At 55.8% G+C, this 16,284-nt stretch overlaps 1 protein-coding gene across 1 annotated transcript in view; it reads right to left on the bottom strand.

Annotated features, from left to right (window-relative positions):
* SH3RF3 (SH3 domain containing ring finger 3) overlaps nucleotides 1-16,284 on the bottom strand; it is a 213,866-nt gene that overhangs the window by 95,239 nt on the left and 102,343 nt on the right. Inside the window, exon 5 of the mRNA XM_032652281.1 lies at nucleotides 11,689-11,943. Coding sequence (XP_032508172.1) covers nucleotides 11,689-11,943 — 255 coding nt within the window. The remainder of the gene's footprint in view (nucleotides 1-11,688; nucleotides 11,944-16,284) is intronic.

Genomic DNA, 16,284 nt, shown 5'->3' with positions numbered 1-16,284 from the left:
GATTATAAGGTAACTGCACTACCTGTGAAACAGTAGTTTATCTGAATGTGGACCTGGATTAGTTGTAAATGCATATTGCAATCTCTAGGGCAACCACACAAAAAAATTTTTTAAAGGTACAACCGATATGCTAAGACAGGAGAGAAAATGAAATCATTTAAATTGCTTAGTTAAAACTGCAAAAGGCAAAAAAAGGATGGAAACCAAAAACAGGAACAAAAATCAAAGAAAACAAATGTGGTAAATATTAATTCAACAATATCGATAATCACTTTGAATAGCAATAGTCTAAACGTACAAATTGAAAGACAGAGATGGTCAGGGTGGATCAAAAAAACAAGACCCTACTGTATGTTATGTACCGGAAACCCATTTTAAATATAAAGATATATATATAAGGAAAGATATACCACGCTAACACTAATCAAAAGAAAGCAGGAGTAGCTATACTAATTTCAGGAAAAGCAAACTTCAAAGCAAGGAAAGTTATCAGGGATAAAAAGGGGCATTACATAATGATAAAGGTGTCAATTCTCCAGGAAGGTAACAATCCTTAACATGCATGCACCTAACAACAGAGTGTCAAAACACGAGAAGCAAAAAACCGATAGCGCTACAAGGAGAAACAGGTGAATCCACTGTTACAGACTGGAGACTTCAATGCCCACTATCAGAAATGAATGACCAGCAGCAGAAAATCAGTAAGGACCAAGCTGAACTCAACACCACCATCAATCAACTGGATATAACTGACATCTATAGACTACTTCATCCAGCAATGGCAAAATACACATTTTCTTTGAGGTCACATGAAACATTCACCAAGATAGACCACATTTCGGGCCATAAAACACACCTTAACAATGCTAAAAGAACAGAAACCATACAATGTCTGCTCTCAGACCACAACGGAATTAAACTAGAAATCAATATCAGAAAGATAATTGGAAAATTCCAAAATACTTGGAATTAACACAATTCTAATAACATTTGGTTCAAAGAAGAAACATCAACAGAAATCTTAAAATGTTTTCAAACAAATGAAAATAAAAATACAATTTGTCAAAATTTATGGGCTGCAGTGAAAGCAGTACTTAAAGGTAAATTTATAACACTGAATGCATATATCAGGAAAGAAGAAAGATCTAAAATCAATAAAGCAAGTTTCCACCACAGGAAGCTAAAAGAGAAGAGCAAGTTAAATCCAAAGTAAGCGGAAGAAAAGAAGAAATAAAAAATTAGAGCAGAAATCAATGAAGTTGAAAACATGAAATCAACAGAAAATAATCAACAAAGAGCTGCTTTTCAAAAGATCAATAAACTCAATTAGCTTCTAACCAGGATAACAAGAAAAAAGAGACGCGACACAAATTACTAATATTAGTAATGAAAGAGGACACATTACCACAGATCTCATGGGCATTAAAAGGATAATAAAGAAATATTATGAACAATTCTATGCCCACAAATTTAATAAACAAAATGGACCAATTTCTTTAAAGACGCAATCTGCCAAAAACTCTCACAAGAAACAGACAATCTGAGTAGGCCTGTATCTGTTAAAGAAATTGAATCAATAATTAATAAACTTCCAAAACAGAAAGCACCAGACCCAGATGGGTTCTGAATTTACCAACATTTAAAGAAGAAATTACGCCAAATTCTCTAACAATTTCTTTCAGAAGACAGAAGCCGGAGGGCTACTTTCTATCTCATTCTGTGAGGCCAGAATTATACTAATACAAACTAGACAAAGACACAGTAGGCAAAGAAAACTAAAATGTCTCCCACGAACATAGCTGCAAAAATCCTCAATAAAATATTAGCAAGTTGAATCCAACAAAGTATAAAAAGAACTATATAGCATGACCAACTAGGATTTATCCCAGATATGCAAGGCTGGTTTAACATTCAAAAATCAATTACTGTAATCCATCACCATCAACAGGCTAAAGAAGAAAAATCACATCCTCACATTAATAGATGCAGAGAAAGCATCTGACAAAATCAAACAATTCATGATTAAAAAAAAAAACCTCTCAGTAAGCTAGAAACAGAGTGACGCTTCCTCCACTTGAAAAGAACGTTCACAAAACCCTTCAGCTAAACATCATACTTAATGGTGAGAAACGTGAAGCTTTTCCTAAGATCAGGAACAAGCAAGGATGTCCCCTCTAACCACAGCCTTTCAATGTCATAGTCAAAGTCCTGGCAAACGCAATTAGAACAACAAAGGAAAACGAAAGGTATACAGATTGGGAAGAAGAAACAGAACTGTCTTGTTTGCAGATTACATGATTGTCTATGTAGAAAATCTGAAAGAATCAACAAAAAACTACAACCAATGAGCAACTATAGCAAGGCTTCAGAATATAAGATTGATACATCAAAGTTAAATATTTTCTACGTACTAGCAATGAACAAGTGGAATTTGACATTAAAAAATATAATATTGTTTACATTAGCATGTAAAAAAAATGAAACACTTAGGTATACATCTAACAAAATAAGTACAAGAGCTACATGAGGAATATTACAAAACTCTGGTGAAGAACGTCAAAGACGAACCCAGTGGAGAGATGTCCTACGTACATGGGTAGCGAGACCCGATACTGTCACGAAGTTCCTCTCAACTTCTGGATTCAATGCAATCCCGATAAAAATCTCAGCAAGCTTTTTCGTGGATGTTGACAAACTGATTCTAAACTTTATATGGAGACGCAAAAGACCCAGAATAGCCAACTCAACACTGACAGAAAAGAATAGAGACTGACGCTATCCGACTTCAAGACTTACTATAAAGCTATAGTACTGAGGACAGTGTGGGATTGGTGATAGGATATAAAAACAGATCAATGGAACATAATAGAGAGCCAGAAATAGACCCACATAAACGTAGTCAACTGATCTCTGACGAAGGAGGAAAAGCACGACAATGGAGCAAAGACAGTCTCGTCAACAAATGGTGCCAGAACAACTGGACACCCACCTGTAAAAAGAAATGAATCTAGACACACCTTACACCCTTCACAAAAGTTACGTCAACAGGAATCACAGATCTAAATGTAAAATGCAAAACTATACAACTCTTAGAAGATAGCACAGGAGAAAATCTAGATGACCTTGGGTTTGGTGATGACTTTTGGATACAACATCAAAGACTGGTCCATGAAAGAAAGAATTGATAAGCTGGACTTCATTAAAATTAAAAATTTCTGCTCTGTGGAAGATGCTGTCGAGAGAATAAAAGGACAAGCCACAGACTCGTGAAAATATCTGCAAAAGACACATCTGATAAAGGACTATTATTCAAAATATACAAAGACCTCGTAAAACTCAACAATAAGAAAACAAACAATTCGATTTAAAAATGGGCCAAATACCTTAACATACACCTCACTAAAGAAGACATACGGATGGCAATAAGCACATGAAATGATGCTCCACATCGTATGTCATCAGGGAGATGCAAATTAAAACAACAGTGAGATAACACTACATTCTATTAGGACGGTCAAAACGCAGAACAATGACAACACCAAACGCTGGTGAGGATGTGAAGCAACAGGAACCCTCATCACCGCTGGTGGGAATGCAGAATAGCGCAGCCATGGAAGACAGTTCGGTGGTTTCTTACAAAACTAAACACACTCTTACCATACAATCCATCAATCACCCTCCTTGGCATTTACCCGATGGAGTTAAAAACTTACATCCACACAAAAAACCTGCACATGGATGTTCATAGCAACTAAATTTGGAAGCAACGAGATGTCCTTTAGTAGGTTAACGGGTAGATAAACTGTGGTCTATCAGACAATGGAATATTATTCGGTGCTAAAAAGAAATGAGCTATCAAGCCATGAAAAGCCAGGGAGGAACCTTAAATGCATATGACTAAGTGAAAGAAGCCAGTCTGAAAAGGCTATATAGATTGTGCGATTCCAACTATATGACATTCTGGAAAAGGCAAAACTGTGGAGACAGTAAAAGGAACAGTGGCTGCCAGGAGTTGGGGGGAGGGAGGGCGGAACAGGTGGAGCACAAAGGATTTTAGGGCGGTGAAACTGCTCTGTATACTACACACGTGCATACGTGTCATTACACATTTGCCCAAACCCACAGGATACGTAACCCCAAGGGTGAACAGTAAGGTAAACTATGTGCTTTGGGGAATGCAAAGTGTCAATGTGGGTTCATCAGTTGTAACAAATGTCCCATCTGGGGGGCGGGTGTGGATAACAGGGCGGCTGTGCATGTGCGGGGGGGCACGAGTATCGGGAAACCTTGTACCTTCTGCTCAATTCAGGCATGAACCCCAAACTGCTCTACAAACGAAGTCTATTTAAAAAATAGCTAAAAGTACCTCAGACTGATGAACGTGAACAGACCATAGCACTCACAAAATATAGGTGCAGTTCACACACGTAACGTCGAGAGGAAACAAAGTTGGACACGTGAGTAGGTTCTGCACCATCTGTTTATTGGAAGTTCAAGACAGACATGCTCATCTACGGTGTTAGAAGACACCGAGGGAAGCTGGGGTGCTGGCACCCCACCATTTCCCTACTGGGTAGTGATTATAGGACATATTCTTTCCAACCACCAAGCTGCATAATTTTGATTAATACACTTGTCGGTCCATTACACTATACTTAGATAAAAAGCTTGTTTTAAGGTCACAGTATTTCCGGTGTGGACAAGCCATGGCACGCCCTGAATCCTGCCTGTGGCCCTGATGCACCTCTAAAGGGACGTCACATCCTGAGGAAGCCGACACGAGGTGAAGAGTGTGAAGCCCAGCACACCAGAGAAGTGGGCACCAAGCATGCGGCTGAGGAGGCCAGGAGGGGCCGCGCCGTCACCACTGCACTGAGGATCCCAGCTCCCTGCGGGCCACCCAGGAGGTTCCGGTGACGGAGAAGCAGACACAGCTCCAAGTAAGGGACAGCTGCCCCCAAAGGAGCCCCGCCTCTTAGGCCGGGGAGCTTGTCGTCACCCGAGGGCCACGAGGGGCCGAGCTAGGCCTCCCCCTGCTCAGCAGCATCCCCCGGGCATCGCCTAGGTGTCCGGCACCAGGAGGAAAGCACCCCTCGCCACGGGAAGCTCAGCACCCACTCGCAGGCAAGTGCAGCACGTGGCTCCCGAACCCAGTCACGTCAAACTGCTCCGGCGAGGCCGCGACATGAGCAGACGCAAATCCGGGCCAGGACCCGAGGACGCAGCAGGACCGGACGCTCCTCTCCAGCTCACGCAGCTTGGGGGAGGCCGGGCTGTGCAGCGGGCAGCCACACCCAGAACACCAGCAAGTGACTAACTTCCCGAGGTCGCGGAGGAGGGGTTCCCGCCCTCCGCTCTGCCGCTAACCCAGCTCTCACCAGGGACACAAGCTCGGGCGGGGTTGGGGGGGGAGCGCTGAGCGCCGGGCAGCACCGCAGAGCCGCCAGCACCAAATGCCGCGGCCCTGCAGTCAACGCCTTCTCCCGCCGTCCACGCGTGACCGGGAGAGCGATGCCTGGATCCCCGTCAGGCCTCGGACGTGCAGTCCTATTTCACAACCCCGGGGCCCGGTGCTTTCACAAGGACAAGGACAGGGGAGGCACCTGCTCTGTGGCCTCTTGGGAATGCGGAGAAACACGCCCGCCCCAAACCCTAACTGCATGCGACAGGGCGGGCCCGAGCCGCACGGACGGACGAGCGGGGAGCTCTGCGCGGGGCCGTCGCCGTCCAGGTCTGCACACCCTTCCAGGCCGGGCCACGGAGTTGGCGTTGCTGCCGCCGTACCGTGCCGTCTCTGCCTCGTGCTCAACTCTCCTGTTTCAGGAGGGAAGCAGCCAGAGACGTGGAGCGTGACGGGGCCTGGCTGAGGGCCAGCGAGGCTGTGGACGGACAGTGGGCAGGCTGGCCTGTGCCCTGGGTCCCCAGCGCTGCCCGGCACGGAGGAGCAAAGGGCCTCTTCCGGACACCACAACGCTCCGAGGGATGGCAGCGGGGCAGACAAGGTCTGGGCCAATCTGGCAGCATTAAGGATTTTCTGGACAAAAGCTGCTCCCACGACATCATTTCACTTTCAGACGCACGACAACTTCACCTACAGTCTCCTCTGCAAGCGCTCCTCTCGCAGGTGGGGGCCTTCCCTGTGCCGCCTCCCCATCCCCCAGTTCCAAGCTCTGAGGGACACCAAAGGCCAGGGCCCAGCAGCAGAGCCCCCTTGGAAGGGGGTGGCCTTGGGGTGGTCCTGTGCGACCCTGAACACAGCGTGGTTATGGGAGGAGTGGACCGCCTTCCCTCCCAGGCTCAGTGGGCAACGCACTTGCAAAGGAGTCGGGCACCACCTAAAGGGGCCTTAACTGCATTTCTGATTAACTCACCGAACTCCCTGGTGTTCGTACGTGATTCCTACCAGGGGGAAAGCCGAGCTGCAAACAGATGGGGCTGTTAGGAAGCCGAGGCCTGAGGCTTTCCCTCCCTGACCTGCCAGGGGGCTGGAGTCTCTTTCCCCCCAGAAGTCCGCAGAGCGTGGCTGGCGGAGTGCACGGTCCTCAACACCACGTCAAAGGTGCATCTCACACTCCGAAGGCCCGGCCCGAAGTACCTGGAGAGTTCCCGCAGCAGCTCCGAGTGAAGCAGCCTCTGGGGCCTGACAGTTTCCTAAACGCGCCGTGGGGCAGATCACACGCACGGGACCTGGACACGGGCCGGCTGCCCGCCCTCCCGGGGGCCTCCCTGTACCTCCGCTCCTCTTACTGCAACCAAGTGGTTTCCAAGAGGCACCGAGGGGCAGACACCAGGATGGCCCTTCTGAAGCGTGGCCACGCGGCCTGTCCGCTCAGCGCGGACGCCCGCTCAGCCGGGCCACGGCCGCAGCCACCTCGCGCTGCCCCATCCCTGACAGTCCCTCACTGTCAGCCGCAGACAGAGTGCCGGTCACTCTGGTCCCAGAGAAAAGGGAAAATCCCAAAGGAAAGAGCTCACAAACTCCCTGCACCTTCTGCTACAGACACAGCACAAGACCCCCCCCCTCCCCAATGGCTCCAGGGTCCCAGGGGAGGCTCTGAAGGGACCGGCTGCTGGGCTGTGCCCTCTTTCCTGGCTTGTGCACCGCAGCTTAGCTCCAGACGCTGCTGGGGGCTGGGAGGGCACCTCCAACCCCGCCTGACACCCAGAGAAGGGACAGTCTTCAGAGCCCAACCTGCTCTGAGCCTCTGGGGGGTTGGTCCCCTTAGGAAAGCCGCCTCCATGGAGGAGCCCGCAGGCTGCTGCCCAGCTGTAGGGCGGGTCCCGGAGCTGCCCAGCCCTAGCAGAATGCAGCACTGCCTGCTCCCTCAGGCTCACCCGCTTTGGTCACTAGGTCCCCGAGCCTTCCAGCCCGGAGAGCATCCCAACTGCCCCTCAGGACAGAGGACATGCAGTGGGTCTGGGCTGCCCACGATGGGCACGGCGGCCTTGAAAGAAGGGCTCAGGGGTTCCACACCGCTGGGCAACCCTCTCCAAGATGCAGCCACTGGGACAATACAGGTACAGGCGCCCGTCCGCAGAGTCTCAGCTCCAGGCAGCGGGGGTTTGTGCAGGAGGCCCATCTCCCCCGCCATGAGCGTCCCAGGCCAACACAAAAAGTGACGCGCGTCTGACAGAGCAGGAAGCCAGCGAGGGTGGAAGCCAGAAATGGTTGAGTGCCTAATTTGAGGTTGGTTCCCTAAATGCCTTTGTTCATTGAATCCTATCAACTCCATTTTATCGTCAAAAAAGAGACTCAGAGGTGAAGTTGATGTCCCCAAATCACCGTGTAAGAGTGAAAGTGTCACAATCTGAACCCGTGTCACTCGAGTCCAAACCTCAAATATATTTGATTTCTAACCACCTACGTCTGTCCTCCAATCAGAGGAACATAGTTTGGGATTAATGCTAGGTTCATTCACAAAGGAGAGAATCCCCACGTCAGGGACGGACGATTAAACACTCAGAGGTGTTAAGAGGATCACGTGGAAGGGTCTTGTGGTGACACCAGCAGGAGGGAAGTCTGCCCAAGTCAGGACAGCTGGTGGTGTTTTAAAAGGCCTTTGCCAACTCAAAGCACCTCTCCGGCCGTGCAGGGCTGGGCGGGTGGGAGGGTGTGAGACGAGGACGAGCCGGGGGCTGTCGCGTGCCCACGGGGCCTGTGTCCTCTCCGAGGAGCCGGCGTAGTGATGGCCGGTCTCCAGTCTCTGCTGCAGGGCAGGCGCAGATAGCTCTGAGATGAGACACACATGGGCTCCTAAGGCCACAGAGCTGAGGCCACACAGGGGATCCCAAGTGCAAGGTCCCTGCACCCCGCAGCCCCTGACCGCAGCCCCTCCCCGTCACGTGGAAGGCACTGCGCACGCGGGCCTCGGGGGACAGCTGGGAGCCACCGGCTGACAGAGCAGGGACACTGCACTGTCTCCTTTGTCTTTTTATCCGCACATGCCCAGGTTTTTGGAGTGGGACTGCTAAGAAGTTATAAATTGTGCTTTTTATAGCTGCTTTACAAGAAGTAATTATTCATTCTCTTCTTCAGTTAAACGAAGACTTTGGTTTTAGAATGACTTGAATTAGTGCAATTTTAACAGGACTGCTCAAAAGCTGACAGCGAGGTAAAGATCTTGCTTTGATGCACATGCTTCAAGCCTCTTTAAACCTCATCAATCCCATCACAGTGAAGTTTTTTAAAGGTAAGTTAGCACCATCTGTGGACTTTAGACACCGCTGCTTCCCTTGCTGAGTCCAGAAGGGAACATATCCAAACAACAAAACATTCCCGGGAGGCAAAACCACGCTGGCCCGGACCATGTGGTCACTTCAGGTGACGAAACGGAAGCTGTGAGAACCAGCATTCCAGGCAGGTGGAGGGAATCCCTCAGCTGCCGTGTGGGGATGCGGAGGCTGGAGGCGTCTCGAGGGGAGAGATGAGAAAGAAGAGGTGCTCGGGCAACAGGGCTGAGCCCTAACCTAAGGCGGGGGCGGGGGGGCTGCGCCCTAACCTAAGGTGCGGGGGCTGCGCCCTAACCTAAGGTGAGGGGGCTGCGCCCTAACCTAAGGCGGGGGGCGGGCGCTGGCGAAACACGTGTGTGAACACAGTGGGGGGTCAAAGCACGGTCTTCACCGGAATCACACCCCGGGGCCTCCAGCCCCGCAGGTTAATCCACAGACAGAAAGCTAGCCCTGGAAGAGCAGCCCGAGGGATGCGTGGCCCAGCAGCTCCCACACCTCTGCTCCCCAAAATGGGCTCAAAGGTCAGGTCCCGGGGAGCCCTGAGGACCGCCCACCTCGACAGCGCTGCCCGCACAGCCCAGGGCACCGGGACCTGCCCACCCCCATCCCCGCCCCGGGACGCAAAGTGGCAGCAGCGCCCACCACAGGACGAGTCTCAGGGAGCCATCCCGAGTTCTCACTTCTCCCACAAGGGTGGCTTTAACGTTTCTTTTGAAATACCAAACACTGACCACCTCCTGACCAGATATCCCGCACACCTCCTGGGTGACTCGCACAGACCGTCGCTCTCAGGAACAGTCCCCTGGACTTGCCATTCCTGCCTCTCCCACCCGAAGTCAGGCTCCCCGGATACAGCACAGCTCCCAGTGGGATGAGCAGGCAGGTGCCCCTCCGTCCCCTGTCCAGTGGGCTCTGGTCTTTGCCCTGGACTTGAGAGTCCCAGCAGAGGCTTGCGCACGGAGCGGGAGGCCTTCACCAGGAGACGCTGGCTGCTCCGGCCCTGCATGTGTCCACTGGGTGAGCCTCCCGCCACCAAGGCTGTGAGCAGGGCCCTGTGTCTGTCCCTGTCCCTGTCAGCCCCTAACGGGTCTGTCTCCTTACAAGGCCTCGATCGACCCTGAGGGGTGGCTGGGTCCCTGCTCTCGATCTTGAGTGACGGCACAGAGCACGAGAGACCAGGGTCTCCCTCAGGGTGGGCTGGGCAGAGGGGCGAGCACGAGGGGCTCTGTCCGCCTGGCCTCGCACTCTGCAGGCTGCGTTCCAGCCTCACTCAGGAGGAGAGGGAGCGAGGGAGGGGGAGGCCTGACCCTGCATCCAGGGAACCTGCAGGGCCAGGTGACAACTGGAATTAGCATCAGAACGCCTTGATGGAAGGAAGAGGGAAGAGTTGAAACCCTGAATGAAAACAGATGATTCCTCGTCAGGCTGAACAATGGAACGAGACATAAATAGCAGCTGCGACAGCCTGCGCAGAACAGGCCAACTGTGCTCAAAATGGAGCGCACGGTGCTCACAGCCCTGTGGACGGCTTGGCACCACAGCCAAGCTCTGCTCTGAGCAGAGGACACAATCACAGGGAGCTGGACGTGCACTCCAAGGTCAGGATCTGAGCTGGAACCCAGTTCTGTGTTGACAACTGCGTGTGGAAAGAGACTGACAGAGACACAGGACACGAGGATGGAGGAGGGCCAGGCCCGTGCCAGCCTCGGGCGAGCGACGCAGCCTCTTAGCGCTGTGCTCTGCTAGGGAGCCGCCGACCAAAGCCACCGTGCTGGCCAGGAACAGTAATAACCACTTGCGTGAGTTCTCTCACAACAGGAGATCATGACAGGAACTCGGAACTAACACGCTACCACCGGCTGGAAGGATCTGGGAGGGATCGAAGGAGGGAGGCGCCGCCAGCCCAGAATAAGCTCTGCCAACCTCCCAGAAACCCTCACACTGGAATCCATCTTGGCTGAGAGATGTGTGTGCCACCAGGAAGGGCCCTGACGCAGACCAAATACGGGCCGAGAAAGATGACCGGCCAAAGACAACCCGGGAACAAACCCAATCACCAAGGAACCTGAGACCGCAAGCCGTGGCGGGGCAGTCCTCCTGGGTCCCTCACCTGCTGCCCTCCTCCCGGGCGCCCCTTCCCCGTGAAGTCTCCTGCTCCATCAGCACGTGCGTCTCCTCGGACGGTTCATTTCCGAGTGTTAGACAGGAGCCCACTCTTGGGCCCTGGAAGGGGTCTCCCTTCCTACAACAGCTTCAACATTGGGAAGACAGGCTCCCACCTCTCCCCAGGGACCCTGGCGGGCAGTCATGAAGGTAATTAATCAATCGATGAGGTAACTCATTACTGCCATCGGGGAGAAGCGGGTGTTCCAGAGTTCCAGGTGCCCCTGCCCTCCCAGCCCTGGGGTGGGAGCAGGTGAGGAAGCCAGGAAGGAGGCACATTCACGAGGCCTGAGGCCGCCACCTCTGTCCTCTCCACACTGCACCCCCGAGGCCGGCAGGACAGAAACCAGGCCCCTCCACATCTCACCCGCACCCTGGGACGAGCGCACGGGAAACACTACTGGTTTGTCACTAAGTGGGTCCCGTGGCCTCACTGGCCACCTCAAGTGGCCCAGGCACACGCATCCCCCTCCTGTGCTCTCCAAGAGGGTGTGACGGGCTGGCCTCTGGGCCCGGCTCCCACTTCCAGGACCCGCAGGGGTCTCTGCCACAGTCTCCCCAGCAAGCCCCCTCCCAGGGCCCATAAGCCCTGGACACAGTGACTCAGGTAACGAGGGCCCCGCTCCCGATACCTGCAGACGCCTGGGGGGCTGGGTGCCCTCTCCTTCCACCCCGCAGACCCTCAGAAGGAGAAACCACTGCTCTCCCCGCGGGGAGGCACAGGGAGGGCCCCGCGCTACGCCCAGGCTCCCTGCGGGGGCTGCGGCGGAAGGGCGGCGCTGGAACCCACCTTACCTTGCCGAAGGTCAGACAGTCCTTGTCCTGGTCTCCGTCCTTCACCTCGAAATCATAGAGTGCTTTGCCCTGGGGCGGGGCCTGGGGCAGGGGCCGCACACCCTGGACGTGGCTGGCGGGCAGGAGGCCGTGGTACCAGCGCTCGTCCACCCGGTGCTGCAAGACCATGACGTCCCCCTCGCTGAGCCTGAGGCCCCCGGGCTCCTTTCCCTCGCAGCTGTGCAGGGCTTTGCTGGGGGACGGCTGGGGAAGGCTCTGGAAGCAGAACACAGCGGTTACTCAGCAGCTGCCCACCCGGCCCGTCTGGCACCTGGTCTGAGGGGCCCCCAAGTCTGAAAGCCCAGGTTGGGGAGATACCTCAAGGGAGCAGCCCCCCACTCCAGGAACACGGGGCCAGGCCCTGTGGGACAGGGGGTCTGCAGAGGGTCCCGCGACAGGCTGCAGGCCTCCACGCGGGCTGCCACGCTCCGCATTGGAAGGACGCTGAGGAGGGTGCTGGGAGACCTTCATTCGAGGCGCAGAGAGAGACGGGACCCCTCGCCGGAAGGAGACGGAATCCCCCCGCCCGGGCTCTGGCTCCAGAAAGTTTTACTCACTACTCCGTGCTGACCCGTCATACCCTGGGTGCTATTTCTATCCGCCAGATTTCCGACAACTACCATGCCACAGTGTCCCTTCCCTGAACCTCCACGGCAACTCAGAACGTGCATCAGGGGCTTTTCGAGCTGAGGAGACAGACTTGCAGGACCGTACTGCACCCTCCCATGTCACTGCCTCACAGCCAGGGGCCCAGGCTCGAGGTCCACAAGGGACCCCCAGGGCTGAGAGCTCTAACGAGGGGTTCCAGCCATCACGGACCCCTGCCTCCCACCCGCCATGGCTCCCAGCTTCCTGAGGCCACGACAGCCTCTTCCACAAGTACAATTTCAAGAGCCTGAGACAAGGATCCTCTTCAGGTCATGGGATGCTCCCACCCTCCTGTCAAAGGTCAGCCAACCCACCCACCTGTCTGACCTGCCATCCGGCCACAAGCAGAGCCCTGGGCTCCCTGCTCTTCAGCAACAAGGGGTCCGGGTTTCTTCCCCCTTCTCTGCAGCAGCCAAGTTCCGCTCAGCTGAGCAGCCTTGTCAAAGGTAAGTTGCCCGCCAGGAAAAGCACACGGAGCCTCACCTCGTCCCTGTGTCCACACCCAATGGCTCCCCAACAGAGGCCATGTTTCCTCCCCAGGGCTGCCCGGCCAGGGATCCCTCTGGTGCTTGAATCCGCCTACACAGAGGCACGAAGCCCGAAGCCGCTGCATACAAGAGGCTCTCCGAGGAGACACAACAGCACTCAGGCCGGCCTCTGCGCCCATGCCTCCGCAACACCCGGGACGGCAGTGGAGAGAGGACATGCGGCAGAGGGACACTCGGCCACCACCAGCCAGGGCCACAGCAGCAACAGATGGCTTTCCTGGAAGAACCCAAGCGGGAAAAGCCACAGCCAGCTCTGTGCTGGGGGCACGACAGGCGAGCTCAGGGAGAGCGATGGCCAGGAGAGAGAGAGAGCCACGCAACTCCACGGCCAGAGGGCAGCGAGCCCTGCCGGCGGCGCTCCATCAGGACATTCGGTCCCCCCACACACACCGCCCCCCATCTGGCAACACCTGGAGACATTTCTGGTTGTCATACTGGGAGGTGGGTGCTCAGGACGGGCCCACCCAGAGCTCCTGGCTGAGCGTCTGTCTGAACTCCGCCCGGCCCCTGAGGTTAAATTTCCCAAAAGAAAGGAGCTTCCTCGTCCTACGTGAACTTTCAGTCCGTCACAACTAGAAGCCTTTGTGTTCGCAATGGGCGTGTTTCACCGGTGACCCTGGAGAAGCTGGGACACCCATCAAGGTGAGAGGGGTCGGGGGATCTCCTGCCGCCCGGGAGCGTGGGCTCGGGGAGCGCACCGCCCCCATCCTTTCACATCCCCCCCCCAAGGGCCACGCTCGAGAGCCACTCTCTCACCGCCACAGATGGAGGCCAGCGGGGGGTGGGGGGTAAATGCGAGCAGAAGGGCGGGACCCACCCTCCACCCTCCACCCTCCACCCTCCACCCTCCACCCTCCACCCTCCACCCTCCACCCTCCACCCTCCACGCCTGCGGGCCGCGCGCCGCCACGCCCTCCCGCGCCCCTCCACACCGCCCTGTGCAGGGGACGCCGAATTTCCACTCGGGCCTGCCCCCCACCCAACGGCCCCGACACAGAGGCCACGGGCACACACGGAGGGTCAGCGGAGAGGCACCGAGGTGCCGCCCCAGCTCCGACCCGTGTGGACCACACTCCGGACCTTCAGGGGGGCTTTGTCCTCCGCCGATTCTGCAGAGCGGGCACGGCCCCCCCCCGAGCCGATCCGCGTGCGGGCCCCGGCCTCCCGGGCCGGCCTCTACCAGCCTCTAGGCTGGCTGTGACCTCAAAGTTCTGCGCTTCCAACTTCCCTCCCACGGGGTGACTCGGGTCAACCCAACTGCAGGCTCCACACCCCTGCCTAGCCCTGCGCGCCTCACCCCCGCCGCCCAGGGCCCTCCGGGGGCCCGCGCGCCCGGCTTCCACCCCACCGCCCGGCCCTCCCCTCTCCCGCCTTGGCCCTGGGCCCCGCGCCCCCACCTCCTGGGGTCCGCAGGGCGCCCTCCGCCCACCGTGGTGCCCCCGCTAAACGAGGGACTCCAGAACAGTCCGCAGCGCTTGCCCGGCCGCTCCTGAGACACGCTGAGCAGAGAGGCGAGTGAGAGAGGGGCCGACGACAGATGTGTCCCGGCAACCGCTGGGAGCCGCGTGCCTTGGATCTGGGAAAAGCCGACCGAAGCCTGGGGCGAGCGGAGGAGAGGCGCCAGTCACCTCCCGGGCGGGGCAGGGGCGGGCCTCTGCCACAGCCTCAGGCAGCCGCCCTGACCCCGAGGTCAGAGCGCGGGGCGGGAGCCAGCAGGCAACCTCGCCGGCTCCGGCCGCGCCGCTGAGGCTCCCGCGGGCAGCGGACCAGGAGGCGGCGAGAGAGCGCGAAGGCGGGCGCAGACAGGCAGCGCGGGAGACACCCCTCACTAACCCCCGCCCCAGACCGCCAAGACCAGCCTCTGCCGGCGCAAACGGAGAGGGCGGAAGCCGCTTAAACACTCGGGCTGCGCTCCTCGGAGTGAAGAGTAAGAGACGCCGCTAGAGGGGCAGCTGCCCCTGGACCGCCCCCTCAGCCCGGCCCCGCTCAGAGCGGGTGGCTCTCGGCACCTCCAGCCTCTCATCTTCAGAGACCTTGATGATGTGAGCAGATCAGTGCACGATGAGGGCCCAGGGCAGCCGGATGCTCTGACAGGGGAAGACTCCACAGACGTCACGGCAGCAGCCAGAGGACCCCTGGGAGCAGCCCCCGGCCCAGGCTGAGGACGTCCACGGGGTCTCTGCAGCCGGGCCCTCTAAGGTCTCACCGCGCACTTCACTGGGAACCGCCCAGTTGAACACTGCCATGGAGCCCCCCTCGGGAGGCTTGAGACATGCAGGAAACAAAGTACAATGAAAGGAAAATGCAACTGGGATGCCTAGAGGATAATTAACACAGCCACCCCGTGGGGCGTTCGTGATAATGAAGACAGATGCCATCAATCTCACGGCTCATGACTCGGACGTGCAGAAGCCAGGGGATCTCACGCGTGCACAGCAGCCCCAGCTCTGTCTCACTGGGATCGACACGTAGGCGGGCTTTACAGATGCCCTGCTTGCACCAGGCTGCCCACGAGGCTCCCGAGGGCGCTGCCCCGGACCAGGTCTCACTGCCCAACCCCCCAGCAAGTTGGGGTGAAGAGTGTGGACAAGGAACTCACTCAGCCTTTAGACCGGAAGGACGCACCGGTTCTCCTCCTACGCTGCTCCCCGGGCGACACGTGTTACCAGTGGGGGCCCCGGGACTATCTGCCCCCAGGACAGACACCACCTGCTTTCATTTGCTGTTGCATCCCTGACCCTGGCCCGGTATAGAGCACACGCTCAAAACACCTACCGAAGGGATAACCCTGTGGGCTGCCAAGCCAATCCCCAGACTAGGGCCTGGCTGAGGGCCTCGGGCTAGAAGGACTTTTCCCAGGATGGGAGGTCCAGGATCCATGCAGCTCTAAATCCTGTTGTTAACACCAGCCGGGCCCTGGTGACCGGAAATCCCAGTGATCATTCAAAGAGGAGCCAGGCTGAGCGAAGGCTTGGAGATGGAGACCCAGGGCCTGGCCTCCTGGGGAGACACAGCCCCGTGAGGTCCCTGCAGCGTGAGCGGGCCCCAGGGAGAGAGCGCCCAGCGCCAACCAACCAAGCGTCGCGGGATCTGAGGAGGCAGCAGAGACAGCCAGTTGTCCCCCGAGTCCACCTGATCCTCCTGTCGGGGAGAACATTCCAAGTTTCAACCGGGGCCAAGCTCACCAGCTAAGAACCCCACCCCCCAGCCTTGCTCGCAAAGAGGCTTGGCCACACGTCAAAATTCCAGTCAGTGGAGACAAGCGACAGGGACTTGTGCCAATTCTAGCCCACGTTGTGTTTGGTAAAGACATTTTTTTTTTGTCTTTATCGAATTTGTTACAACGTTGCTTCTCCTTTTT

The sequence above is a fragment of the Phocoena sinus genome, chromosome 13 (genome assembly GCF_008692025.1).
Source record: "Phocoena sinus isolate mPhoSin1 chromosome 13, mPhoSin1.pri, whole genome shotgun sequence".
NCBI classification, from domain to species: Eukaryota; Metazoa; Chordata; class Mammalia; order Artiodactyla; family Phocoenidae; genus Phocoena; species Phocoena sinus.
Note: the sequence above shows the minus strand (reverse complement) of the source record. Positions and strands in the feature narration are given on the sequence as shown.